This window comes from Botrytis sinoallii (assembly GCF_014898435.1).
Source record: "Botrytis sinoallii strain Bc 23 chromosome Unknown BSIN_003, whole genome shotgun sequence".
NCBI classification, from domain to species: Eukaryota; Fungi; Ascomycota; class Leotiomycetes; order Helotiales; family Sclerotiniaceae; genus Botrytis; species Botrytis sinoallii.
In genome coordinates this window covers 2101463-2116431 of record NW_024066030.1, presented here as the reverse complement: position 1 = coordinate 2116431, position 14969 = coordinate 2101463, and the positions used below count along the sequence as shown (strand labels likewise).

General features: G+C 41.9%; 1 protein-coding gene across 1 annotated transcript; it reads left to right on the top strand.

Moving 5' to 3' along the window:
* Positions 1-10776: 10776 nt before the first annotated feature.
* Positions 10777-13458, top strand: EAF02_002317 (uncharacterized protein; the record flags this gene model as incomplete). The annotated part of the gene is made up of 2 exons (XM_038898365.1): positions 10777-11546; positions 11646-13458. The coding sequence occupies 2 exons, from the start codon at positions 10777-10779 to the stop codon at positions 13456-13458; spliced, it is 2583 nt and encodes an 860-aa protein (XP_038762057.1).
* Between the last annotated feature and the right edge of the window lie 1511 nt (positions 13459-14969).

Genomic DNA, 14969 nt, shown 5'->3' with positions numbered 1-14969 from the left:
GATGTTATGGGAGGGTGGGGTGGGATGCGATTGGGATTGGGAGCGGCATTTGCATTTGTATTTGCATGTATATGTGTATGAGCGTGAATTCTTTCTTTCTTTCGTTATTTTTTTTCTTTTGTGATGCGAGAAGTGGAGAAGTATAATCGTTGTCAACTTGCATGGTTTAGGGGCATGAATGAATGGATGAATGGATGGATGGGTGGGTGGGTGGTGTTATGGGATGAGAGGGGGAATATGTGTATTTCTTGGGCTGGGGTTATTCGTGTATGTGGGAAGTGGTGGGTGGTGGGTGGTGGAATGGGATGGAATGGAATGGATGTATATGAAGAGAATGGTTCTGTAATTTTAGGGGAGTTGAGAAGAGGGTGGAGGGAGGGGGGTGGATAATGGAAATGAGAAGAATTGAATTGAATTGCATTGAAACTCAAATTCGAACTCAAATTAATACGATGGAGATAATTCTAAGTTGATTTTATGTGTTTGTATGTTTGTATTGTATGTTGTATATCGATTGACTTGTACTATGATTGAAATTGAGAGTGAACTTCAAATCGATGAAGAGAAGTGAAGTGAAATGAAGTGGAGTGGAGTAATAAAGTAATGGGATAATAAATCCGAGTAAAATTTTCTCTTGAGAAGAAGAAGGAAATAAAAAGGGGATGGAAAATGGGGAAATAGTTATGAAGATGGTGATGGAGACTAGGATGGGCAGGAAGGGAAGAGGAGGGAAGGGAGGGGATGGGAGGGAAGAGGTAGAGAGGTAGAGAGGTAGAGAGGTAGAGAGGTAGAGAGGTAGAGAGGTAGAGAGGTAGAGAGGTAGAGAGGTAGAGAGGTAGAGAGGTAGAGAGGTAGAATATATGTATAGAAGAAAAGAAATAGATGTGAGATAAGATGAGATGAGATGGTTGTTTATATTATATTTGAGCCTTATGGAGTGTATTTGTTGTTGAGAGGATATGGGTTTGTGTGGGACTGTGGGAGTGTGTATAAGAGTGCTTTTTGATGCGCTTGTGCTTGTGCTTGTGCTTATGTATTTGTAGATCGCTTTTTTGTTTGGAGTTTGAGTTTGGAGTTTGAGTTTGGAGTTTGAGTTTGAGTTTTGAGGAGGGTTGGGAGGGTTGGGAGGATAGTTGAGGGGTGTAGGGGATTGGTTATTTTGGGTCTGATGGAGATGGAGAGTGGAGAGTGAAGATTGGAAGTTGAGGGGGGGAAAGTGGCGTGAGAAAAGAGGGGAGAGATTGAGAAGAGGCTCGAGGGGGATGAGGGGAGGGGGGAGAATAGGAAAGGGATGAAGAAGAAGAAGAAAAAGAAGAAGAGAAGAACATCCGGATTCATACTCAAAGCAAATCCAAACTCATAACCGAGACCGAACCCGAACCCGAAGATTGATACTCGAAACTGGGGTTTCAGTGGAGAATCAATTGGCGTATATGGGTGTGTGAATGTGTATAAGTGAGAGTGTAATATGGAGTAGAAGGATAGGAAGAATGAGGATCTTTGATGGATTGGAAGAATGGAAGAGTGGAAGAGCGGAAGACTAGAGTTTGAGATAGGATGAGAGGAGATGGGATGGGATGAGTAAATGTGATTAGGTACCTATATAGAGATAGAACTAGATTATTCAAGGAGGAAATTCCTTGTTTGTTTCTTGTTTAGTATTCTAATTTTCACTTGAAGGATTTCAACTGATTTTTGGTATCTTTTTCGAGCATTGAGATTTTATTGGGAGGGGACGGTGTGTGATCTGGGGTTTGATATTGAGGATTCGATATTTCATGTCTATCTAAGATCTATTATCTATCTAGATAATGAACTGTTGTCTACCCAGTATATAATGCTTGATATTCAAGAGTCAATATTGAGATATCATATCCATATATTGATTCTCCACGCTACTAGAATAAGACAAGACGAGATGAAGCTCACAAAGAAAGTTATTACTTTACTTATAGAAAAATTATATGTCCATATCAAGGAGAAGAATCCATCCGTCTACGAAAGAAAATCTATTGAAATGAATAGAGTGTAAAGATATGGTGGATATATAGTTTGAAATTCCCTTGATTGTACTCCAATTCTCGCTTTGGAGAGAAATCTTCGTCTGATTTGGATCATAGAGTTTGGAGTTTTGGGTAGGGCTTTGGGCTTTGGGCTTTGGGGATGGGATTTAGCGGTTAGGATTCATTCCGATATGCATACCTTAACTATCTCATCTTACATGGGATTGAGGTTTTGTATTTCTCAGAGGGAGTGAAGTGGATGGCAGGACAAGTGAGATAGGTATGAAATGGGAATGATAAGAAGTGAAATGTCTACTAAATCCAAGTCACCCAGCTTTCACTGATACATCACGAATTACACAGAACTTCTAAGAAGTCAAAAGCATGCTTACAAGAAGTACATGATAACATGGTGAAACACATGTTCATAGCTTTAACTCTCTTATAGTTAAAGATATACATACCTACCTACCCATCTACCTCCTATCAACATACAAAAATAAACACCACCAAGAAAAAAATCCTAATCCTCTCACTTATCCACCCCTCTCCTTTCCCTTCCTTTCTTTTCCTTATTCTTCCCTTACCATCCCTACAATTCCTCCCTCGCATTCGCACCGCAGATAAATTCTCCAGACGAATAAGGAAGGAGGGGTAATCCTAAACCGAGATTCTTATTACTTACTAGGTACCTAGGTGATGTCGAAAGATTTAAGCTCGGTCTCGGTAAAAGAAGCTAAAATAGGATATGGTGAGTTAGGCTGAATATACCTAGGTAGAGAAGGATTGCTTGGATTACTTGGATTGGATGTGATTGGATTGCACAAGGTTGGATTGGATTGGTTATGGGATGGGGCTGACGGATTTTTTTAGGTTCTTATTCTTGTTTGTTCTGTTTGGTTGTTTCCCTACGAGTCACGGTTATGATGTTGGGTTTGGGTTTTTGAGAGAACGGATGATAGGGAGGGCGGATGTGGTTAGTGAGAATGTTTCTTTGACTTAAGTTGACTTAAGTTGACTTGAGTTGACTTGGTTCGATGGCGGAATAGATTGGATTGGACTGGGTGGATTGAATGTGATTGAATGTGATTGTGAATGCGAATGAATGCTATCTATATATGTATGTCCTTTACATATGAAATGAGAACATGTATATATGGAATACAGGGAGATCTCTCTCTCTCACCGGTACCATACATCGTAGATAAAAAATCCCAGCATCAAGACAAAATCAAGAAAACTTATGATTCATCAAACTACGCAGTCATACACCTACAAATACCTATCCAAACCGCAATAACATAACTGCAGCCTAATTTTCCGTCTCCGCTCCATCACTTGAAGCTAGAAATTATATTCCCATTCCCATCCCATCTAAATTTCAATTCCGAAACGTAAGTTTTTATTCTCATAACTAGGAAGGTCTTTGTGATTGGTCCCGATTAACTAGTTGTGTTATGTTATGTTATGGATTGGATTGGATTGGGCTAGGCGGGGAAGAGGATCGATGTGACTAGGATGATGGTTGGTGGCTGGAGCTGAAACATAACTGTGATGGGTCAGGGTGTTGTTAGCAGGGCAGTGAGAGGGTGTGGGGGATGGATTCTACGCTTGGGATGGTGGGATGATGGATAGGTGAGGGGGATGATGAGGTGGTGTTGTGATATAAGGGGATGGGATGGGAGGGGTGATGAAGTGGGAGAGTGCGGTTGCGGTTGGATTGGGTGAGAGTTTGGAGAAGAGGGGGCAGTGTGATAACTTTGAAGATAGTAGTGAGAGGATGAGAGGGGTAGTGAAAGTCTAAAAGAACGGCTGAAGGAAGGGATCAGATTGGTGAGCGAGGGGTGAGAGGTGAGGGGTAAGATTCTAGTGAGATGCGATGAGATGAGTTGTGATTGCACAGGTGAAGATTGATAAGATAGATGACCGAGTGGGGTTGAAATTGGTTAAATATGTAATGGTATCTAATAATCGTTCTTGTGATGAGGTGTTATGTTGTTGACATGATTGGCTTGGCTGCGTTGTGTGATGACATGTTGATGATGCGAACGAGTAGGAAGAGAGTGAGTAGTAGCCGGTTTGGAGCATGTGCGAAGAAGAGCTATTGAACGTTTTTTGGCTCTCCACGAATTTAAGTCTGATGATACGGTTTATCTTCATAATCTAGTGATGCGTCAAAATTAGTAAAGTAGGTTGTTGGAGTGAAATACACGTAGAAAGATAGGCATTGAGCAAGTGAGACATCTCCGGACATCCAGCAGCATCACTATCGCAATTTTCCGAGTCCGGTCTAAATGAATACAAAAGAGTGTGAGAATTACCCAATAACGAGATATACGACGGTGAGGTGTGCGTATGCGTGTGCGTGTATATGTGCGTGTATAGTCATGCCATCGGCTTATGTTGCATAAACTCGGCGCATGTTCCATTCAACCCTGACAACGTAGATCTCAAACGACAACGTCGACCCCCAAGATGGTGATTGATTAGCAGAATGGCTTAACTCTCTTACACAGCTTAAATTAGAAATGATGGGTTTGAACATAATAAAGGAAGGATTTGAAAGCTTATGCAGTATATGCATACTCATAAGCTTTAGGTTCTAATCCTCCCAATAAGATTTCTGGAAAAGGTAATTCCAGTAAGCGCCGACCGTTTGTAAGTTTTGGACATAGACAGATTCCAAATATACTGGTGATCTGGATCAATGTGTCGAGATGCCGAGACGATTTGCGAGGAAGCGAGCGAGTTGAATGCTATTTATGGATGTCCGGAGGGATTGAGTTTTATAAGGCAAACAAATGCAAAACATGAAATGCGGCCTGGAACTTGTGGGACCATGGAAAAAGAGCTGTAAAGAGAGTAGGATTGTAAGGCTGTATGCAAATATAATTTTCAAGATATTGTGAACTTGAGGATGTACGCAATCATTACAAGCGGTGAAGGAGCTGAATGAGAGTGAGAGTTTGGGGGGTTACGGTGGTATTCATGTACTACTATACCTATCATATTGGTATTCACTGGGAGCATTTTCCGCAAGTTAGATTGAATGGTAAGAAGATCTTGCGAGACTGAACATGTGTCAATTGGGGGCGATAAACAGATATGATGATGTGGTTCCTTGGGTTGCTCTTCAAGATAATCAATGTTATGTAGCTTTTGACTATTGGATGACTAGAGAACGAGAAGTCAGTAACTCAAGGTTGTGAGACTTCCATGCAAACCCCTTTCCCAACCATCAAATGCCGATACTCGTGTCAAGAATGCTTGGTAACCTGTATGTCGAAGAATTGGGATGATCAAAATACATGGGCATGGGACGTACATCTGCTGAGTTCATTGGGATATGTACTCCCTGGTAGCTGATCTGGTTTATGAAAAGAATGACAGCGAATTCGGATATAGTTGTCAGTAGTGCAATCCAGAGAAAACTTCCAAAAACGATTAGAATTGCATCATAGTTGGTCATTGGGCATTGTTAGCACCGTTGAGACGAATAGAGGGGAGGTTAGTTTCCTTTATTGAGGATACCCTAAATCAAGAATGGGTCATAAGGTCGCTTCCTAGGATTTTCCCTATTCTCTGAGTATTTCATGCGGTGATTGTATAGGAGCGGAGAAAGCCTTTCAGGTCTATTCTCTAGTTCTTAACACTAATGTTTTGTGGCGAAGATGTATTCGTGAAGCAACATGGAAAAGGGTTGACAGCTGAGTCCTCGGCATTAAAGCGTTGCAATTTTTAAGAACACTTCTTTAGTAACTTGAAGTCTTGATCCATGTCATCCGCAATTTTCTGCCTTTAAGGTCCCAAACTACCAGAAGTAGCAGGTAGATTCATTCCGCTTAGGTGAGAGTTAATGGTCATATATTGATAATTGGGCATGATACCCCATTGTGAGCTTTACAAGGAGTAAACAACAAGGAGTCGGGGTTGGAGGAAAGTAGTAAGACCTGTCCACTTGGTCTTTAGATGGAACTCCATCTCATCCCATGGGAAGAAAAAGACTTGGGATGAATTGCCACATCTTACCGATCACACTGTAGATCTAACAACGGCGTTGTATGATGACATAGATACAATTGGCTGAACATATTGGCTATCCGAAGCTTCTTGAGATAAACGGAGTAGTTTTGAAAATGGGATGGAAATAGATAATGACCAGGCAGTAAAACTTTCACCCGACCAATGAAATGCTCCGACTTTTTGGTCCGGGCCCAAGTATTGTAAAAGTACTATATTCGAAGTGACGGTATGTATGCATATAGAAAATATATCGAAGGCTTTGTCTGAAATGATATAATTTGACAAGGAGTACGTGCTTTTCTCGACATCATAAATTGTTTATCTCCAGTTCCGGTTATTGCATTGTACCGTGCTACTGTAAATAACCTTGGGATGACATGACACAACACTTGACGGCATGATTTCGATTTTCAACCGCACTCTAAAGCTACTTATTCTGGTATTCGGAGCATAGAACTTTGAGACATACAGTAAAAAATGCCTAGGTATTATCTACCATGGCCTTGAAATAGTTTCACACATGATCGTGATGTTCATGTAGATGTTGTGAGATATTCCAAATGATTTTCGATTGATACCGTTGAAGTATTAGATGTGCACAGAAGGGAAAAGTACACGATACATGGTATCGAATGGTGTAACCTTCCTAACACCTTAAGTTTCCCCTACTTGTATCGCATGAAAAAGATTCTTACCGGGCGACCAGGGTAGGACATAGTCCGAAGAGATTCAACCAATGGTTTCAAAGTCCACCTGCAGATATACCTGAGGAGTGGCTGCATTACTGTGCTGATAGCAAGCCCCGGAGGCCCACGGATAGGTGTAGGTTAGGTAAACATGTGAAGAATAAATCGGATGAAATTTTGAAGAAAGAATGAACCGATCTGCTTCAGGGTCTGTTGGAAAAAGGTGGAATCTGAATGGGATCTCGACGCCTAATATAGAAGCACGGGCATTTAAATGTGTTTGATCTCCTCATTTGTTCCATCTCACGTCAGAGAATATATCATAACCACGAATCAGATGAGGATAGACTTACAACAAATCTGAAGTTATAAGTTTAGGATATACACAGCCACTTAGCTAATCATTTCAGGAGCTAGATAGCTTCTAGATACTGTATCAGCTTCAGCAATAATATTGTTCAGATACAATACAGAAACTGTGTTGCATGAACCGAAGCACCTAGGGACTATCCGTACGGTGTACACGGCGCAGAGTACGGTGGTTAGATGATGTTTATTTTGTCGGATGGCACATTCTGAGCCCAGCGCTCGTGTCTGTGCTGTGCTGTGCTGCGATGGGGTGTGGTGTAGTGTGGTGTGATGTATTTCCTAACGGGGAGAGGTATGAGAGATTCTCGTCCTTATTTTTCCTTCCTTCTTCCTTCTTCTGCTTCTTCTTCTCTCCGACCCCTTCCAACTTTGAATAGATAAATCCCTGATTTCCTCCGAGCATCTATTTTAATGAACCCGCAGACGGAAGGGAGGTCTATTCGCTAGATTGTCCGTGAAAGGGAGAAGGCATAGCAATACCTATAAACACTAAACATTGACTTGACATCCATCTAAATACCTAGCCAGGCACTGGGGACGGTCTGAATGAAAGAGATTCGAGACTTTCATATATGACAGTCGTAACTAACGGACATCTATTGCCATATTGGGAAAGATATTCAGAGTGATTTGCTACACGCAGTAAATATAAGGTAAACGGGCTCGGAGAATTACCTTGGTGTGAACGGAGTAGAAAAGTATAATGAAGATTAATTTCCCATTGTAGTTTAGCCTCTGCTATAAAAAGCTGGCGTCTGTACTAAATTTAAATTTGGGCGATTTGGATAATGCACGCCGCACACAGCACGCAGCACACATTAATACCTACGAACCTTGTCTCCTTGTGTAGGTAATCCCAGCAAAACATGAAACGAAAGCTCGGCCACTAATCATGAGTTTTGAGCAATTAAAATTAAATTCACGGTAAGATACATTTTTCTCAATCTTTTCTTTTTTCCATCTCTCATCAATGTTCACCTCACTTATCTCATACCTCAGTCTAGCCACTCACACATAACCCATGAATGCACATATACTCCGGAATCGATTCCATTCAGACCTCAGGATTTGGTGACGACATGGTACCACTCTGTGACGACGCACATTCTTTTTATCTCAATGGCAATTACGAAGATGTACGATGTAGTGTACCAAATAGAAAGATCAATAAAGGGAATTGCCATGGACCCCAGCCACCTCCGATACGTATGTATGTATGTGTGTGTGTGTGTCTGTATGTATGTATGTATGTATGTATGTAATGTACTATATTGTATTCTACTTACTGTATTGTACTGTATACAGAACATATGCTTTTCTCCGTACTCTTTTGTGTTGACGATGGATGGATGTGTTGGCAAGCAACAACACAAACCATAACCTGGCAGAAGCACGAGCTGAACACAGCGAGAATAAAATCTCCATCTGATTTGAGATAGGATTGGATATACACACGTCTTCTGAACATCAGGTAGAAAAACATGCCTACTTCCCGTAAGTCCTTTTTTGCCATGCAAATAACCCTTCTGCAGCTGTCATCTGTCGTTCCACAGCATAGTCACGATGGCAAGACGACTTATTCATAGGTCAGCCTCATGTGCATTCTCCCCTTACAGCTCTTTATACGAAGGTACATTTTTGCTTCCGCGTGGCTGCAGGCATCGAACCAAAACGCCATCATCTATCCAGCCCACTATCATCTAGCCTATCAGCACATTGGCAAAGTTTAGAAACGACTTGCTAAAACACCCGCACATACCACACCCGAATTTGGTGTAATTGTCTTTTGTTGAACGGAAAACTACCCTCCTCAACAACAAAAAAAGCCGTATCGAAGTATCGAGGTATCCCATCTATTTTGAGTACTCTTTTCATCTGCACAAGCTGGCGCCAAATTTGAAAGGCCCTTCAGAGCCATCACTCACTGCCATTTAGTGTTTATCCTCATTAAACTAGAGTAGTAAGAGACGATGCACTCGGACTACCGAACTGCATCTGTCCGTGAGCTCACTGGTCAGACACCCAGTCAAATTGAAACGATTGAACGAATTTCGAAATCGACCACTAGACTTCATATCAAACATGTCATTCTAGAAGTTGGCGAAGTTTGTTTGGTGGTCTTCAATCTTGAATCATGCAAATTCAACAAATGTATCTTTTGACTGATTTATGGAAACATTGGCCAAGTCAACTCCGTTATTGCTTCTACTCCATATGTTCCACACTTTGATTTTTCGCATCAGCTTCTCAAAGTAGCTTGTGTGGAGAATTGGGGTCAATCGTGTGTTGTGTCAATTGTGATTCACCATAACCCGGGTGAAGAAGATCCAAGTGTTCAGATGATGATCCCCATCTAAAGGAAATCTCGAAACATGGCGGACCACACTGCCACACGGCCGCTATTCATGGATCTAAAATTTCCCTACCGAGCACAAGGGCCAAGAATTCTATGGGTTCACCCATAAACAGGAAAAACTCGACCAAGAGACCCCTGGACTACTATCGACAAGGCTCCGAAGATGGGACCCAGTTTAGCTAGCCTACCCAGTGAGCATGGATCAAGTGTATAACAGGAGTATAGAGTGTGGGGAATCTTAACATCAAACACTGGACAAAGTCCCGTTTTGCTAGTGAACTCAATGCACTCAATGCCACTCATGCAAGTTCACCACTTCTAGTCCTCGGATTGGATCTTCACTCCTCACTGACCTTGCTTCATATCCAGCATCCAATGTCTTTACAGTACCACTTAGGGTTATGTATGTCGCCGCCAGTTGCCTCTTCTTCTGTTGTTTCTTCATCATTATCCGGTCGCGCATACCCGAAGTAGCCCTACTTCATTCTTAGTAGTGTCCATCATCTTTCTTGGCTTCGTCTTATCTTTTCTGTCCACTCATTTGCTCGACTTCGGAATCAAATTTTGTTTGTCAATTTGTCTCGACGTCAGTATATTCCAAATCTTGATATCCTCGATAAAGTCTCCTTTCAACAATAGTTCAACTTAAAGATCAAAGGACAAGATCAGACACTTGGGAGATTCGAAAGTTGTCAAATTCTTGGCTTGCCTGATATATCGAACCTTCAAATGAGCAGATAGCTATCGTCCAAGCTGGAAAGCCTAAACGTTTCGACAAGACTTGAAGGCAGAGAATTATCTCATTGTTTCCTCGGGACTTTAGGAGATCCCGCAAATCAGTTCCATCAGGTTAGATGTTTGGACGATATCAACGATACACCAAAGCTTCATAATAGGTGTTTCGAACGTGTCCGATGAGGTCAATGCATTGTCGGACGTCGATCCAAGAATTAGTTTAGCCTTGTCAATTCGCAAGAGCATTTTGGATCAGCACCACTGTTCTTACACAGTATCACTCTATCGAAGTCAATCTGAACAAAGGATACTCCCTGTCAATCAAGTCCATTAGTTCAGTACGAACTCTGAAACAACCTGCATCATTCAATATACTTTATTGCCACATATCCTCCTCGACCTTCTTTTGAATCGAAAGGTCAACAATCAATCTTTATATCAAGTCGACAAAGACTAATACTGATTCTAAACCCTTTCGCAACTTTGCAAGGCATTGGAGAAAGGAATATTCACTGCCAGAAGGCCTATTTGAAAGGCAAAGAAACAACACCCTGCAGCGCGGAGGATCTTTTAATTGAAAGTTCATAACTTCATTCACTTCAAGATGGATGTAACATCGTTATTGAATTCAAATAGCGCTGCTGCTGAGCAGCAAAAGCGTCAAGGAGAGCGATTTGTATTACCATCAAGAAATCGAACACCATGGGACGCAAATGGCTATTCACTACCAATCAATACCTCAAATCATACGATTAATATCGGAGAGCTCGGTACAGGAAATGAGTTGAGTACGGTGAAAAGCGGCAATCCGAGAATTCACTGTTATGATTCACACGGGACAGATTCGGAAAGGTCAAATCATAAATTCTCTGATAGCCGGAGCAGTTTATCTTCTTTCACATCAACAACCAACTCAACAGCCACCTCTTCTTCGAACCATTCTCGATTATCTTCTTTCAGCACGAACAACAGTCATCCTATTAGCTTTTCACATCAATACTGCAATTCTGCAGTGGAAAACTCTATAGATTTAAGTTGTTCTTACTCTATTACCTCCCAAAATAAAGTCGGATCGCATTCAGCACCAACTTCTCCCCACAACACAAGGAAAATTAGCATCATGGTATCTAGTCCAACAGAGAACCTAGATGCTCTAGCTGCTTTAGCAGAACAAGAATCATCTCGATCATCTCCTAAGAACAATGATGCTCGTTCTCAAAGTGTCGTTGCTGCTCCAGGAGCTCCAGACCAGGTTGATTCTGTTAGAGAATCTGAGAGTCGACCTGGTTCTCCAAGTGATGCTATGTTGATCAGACGCCCGGATTTGCCACGTTTGAACACAGATCCAAGTGATAACGGTTTCGAGTCAGATCAGTAAGTTTATCCTCCATACAATAATTTTTGGTCTGATGATTATTTCAATCTGATGTTATTTTTGCTATCAACTCTTGTACTTGACTAACATAAATTCAGTAGTAGCAATTTTTATCGCGGCGCTCCCATCGAGTCAAATAATGGTGCTATGAATCCTACATTGCATAAGAGAAATATTTCTGCTCCAATTTTGCGCCGACCAAGTCGTGTTCCAGCATCTGGTGTTGGTCCAATTCCTGAGCCCACTCCACCTAATTCAACCCGTCTTGCAAACTTACCATCACCATTGGATGATGATGAGGATGCAGAAGGTGATCCAGTCACACCACCACCAGCAGATGGAACTGATGCAGACACTCCTCCGGAGTGTATGTATATCCCCAATTGTGACACGGGATCGCAACCTCGCAAAGCTATCTCGCATATCTTCGGCCGCAATAAGATGTGTACTAGATTGATTCCACAATCTGTTTGGGTTCATTATTGTCGCAAGCATTACCAACGCTCCCGTTATCGTAACCCTAAGGAGTATGCCAAGTTGCAATGCGACTTGGTTCAGCAACAGATCCGACGTGTTTACGACTGGTCTGCACAAAATAAGCGTCGTGGAGAACCCGGTACTATCAAAGATTGGGGTATTGCTATCAGAAAGCGTGAGCAGAAGCGTTTGGATGAACTCAAGGGTTCTGGTCGAAAGAGACGATTCGATGACGAGGATGAGGGCGATGATGATCAAGGTCCGCGTCCACCAACTGCTGTCCCGGATTGGCTCCTCTCTGTCATTGGATCAGGTTATACCACTGAGGAAATTCTCGAAATCTTCAACCGCCTTCACCAAGAGGTTCTTGATGATCTTCTACCATGTTTCCCAGACATTGAAATTTTGCCGAACATCACCGTCGATCAAGATGAGCCAAAATCCCCAAAGGGGTATGCCAAGCGCAAAGTCTCTTCCGCAGGTCATAAGCGTTCCCAATCTCTTGGTGTAAGTGCGATGAAGGCTCAAAATTACGGTACTCCTTCAGGACAAGATCGTAGAATGAGTCAACCAGTCCAATCTCAAAGCCCAAACAATGGAGGAGTCCCTACATACAGCACTACATTGAAGCGTCGTCGTCATAATTCAAATGATGCTAATGCTCAAAATTTGCAATTCGCACCCGTTCCATCGACTTTCGAACGTCGCCGCTCATTCCAGCCCGCTTTCACTAACACTGGCTTTGATCGCATTGATGAGAATCATCAATCCCCTGTCGTTGACAATGATTTCGAGTTTCCAAGAGGTCGTACACATGCTCGTGCTTCTTCTGTCTATCAATCACCATTAGCTGCACCTGTTGCTCGTCCATTGGGAATTCATCAAAACCAAGTCGAAACTCAAATTCAACACATGGAGACTGGCTTCAGTATGAATGGTGGAAGCATGGGCATGAACATGGGTATGCAAGGCATGCAAGGTCGTGTTCGTCCTTCGCATCAACGTTCCCAATCTGATATGATGGTTGGCAGAAATGCAATGCAACCAAACATGATGGTTCCAAACCTTATGTCTTCCCAAAACTTTAACAGCAATGTTGAGTTCTCTACTCCTCAGTACCAACAATCAGGTTTTGCCCAAATGAATGACCCCCGTCAACAAGCTATCCGTCAAAGCACTTATAATATGCAACAACAGCAACAACAAAGTCGTCGTCAATTTGGTCAACAACAACAATTTGGTCAACAGCAACAATACCGTCAAGAATCTCCAGCCGGTAGCAGCGTTGCTAATAGCCCTATTGCAGGCCCAGTTGGTCAAGGTAGTAACTTCTCTACTCAGCAACGCTCCCAATCAAGTGGCAGACGCGCCCAACAAAATCCTCATATGCGAAACAACCAGATGTATGAGGATAACATCCCCAGACGCCGTTAATACGAACAAGGCGATTAAGTCTCATAATCTATTTCACATTGATTTTTGATTTTGATTCCTTTCGGTTTTGGGACGATTGTTTTCGGATGGGCGCATACAAATTGCTTTATGATACCCATCTACACACTTATGCTTGCTACTTGCTTTATCTTCTCGGTTTTCTTTAATAATGGTTCTTCCTACATCGGACTATCGGATTCATTCAAAAGTTTGCTTCGCCTTGCTTCTGCTTGATTGTGCATTATTTCCTTTGCAATGACAACGACAATGACAACGACAACTAAAATCTGATAATTACGGTCTCTCTTTCACTACTCTCCTCGAAACTCCAATCGGACGATGACCATCAGCCAACTTCTTTAATCACATTGGTATCACATTGGTTGTCACTCAAAGATATCCTACAAATTTGCAAATTCGGAGGGGATGGTTCAGATTACGTCTGATTTTTTGAGGAACATGGACACTGCTTTATTTCATCTGGATGTGCTTCGTTAAGAGTCAAAATAAAACGTCTCAAGTGCTTTGATGATAGATATCTGGTGTTACTATCCTATTTTCCTTTGTTTTCTTTTTCGGCTCTGGAGTGCAGAGTTCAGAAAAAGCTTTTTCTTTCTTTCTGCGTGGTTTTATGGGAGGATTAGATTGAGCGCATACATGAAATGAATGGATGGATGATGGGGATGGGCGTCAAAAATGTATGGTGGAGTATGGATTGCTTGATGATCAAGAAATGGGGCATATCAGTTTAGTTCTCTTTCTTTGACTCTTAATGTGCTTTGCATGCATGGTATTACAGCGGGTGGGATTTGGTTTATGATTCTTTTGAGTGGTGGGAATAGCGGCATAACAGTACTTGTGATGAACAGCGGAGTGATAGCATAGCATAGGACATACGAATAAAACCACCATCAGGTATATGATGTGTAATTAACAGATAGGTAGATAGTGGAATTAAGAATTCTTGATTCAATTTTTTGGGCTGTTTGATTTAGTGAGTGATTTACATAAGACTTTGTGATAATACGTTATGAGGAGCGGACTTGCAAGATGGTGGATGAAGTCATGGCATACGGGATGTGAACTTTGTAGACAAACCAGAGTAAACAGAAATGATTTCGATAGAGGGCAATTGTGATGGAATAGAGTTTCTGGGCTCACATCATCGGCTTCATTAGCAGTAGCTCAACTAAAGCGGAAGAAAATTCACGGCACATGAAACGGGACGATCGAAGTGGACATTTTCCGCCACAACATTCGGGTTGGAAACTCAAAATCAAAATCAAAAATCAATGGGAGGCAAAAAGATGTTTTCTAGACTAGATACCGTAACTCGAATAGGTTTATGCAGGTCTAAAACCGTGGAAACCTTTCTGCTCGGTGCTAAGTCTGTGTGCGGGGAAATATTTCCGGGGAGAAGGAAAGGGTGGTGAACTAGGAGGATCTGATATCGAGACACCAAGGGATTACTATTTGTACCGGTGTACCTCGACGATATCAAAAACTTCTTT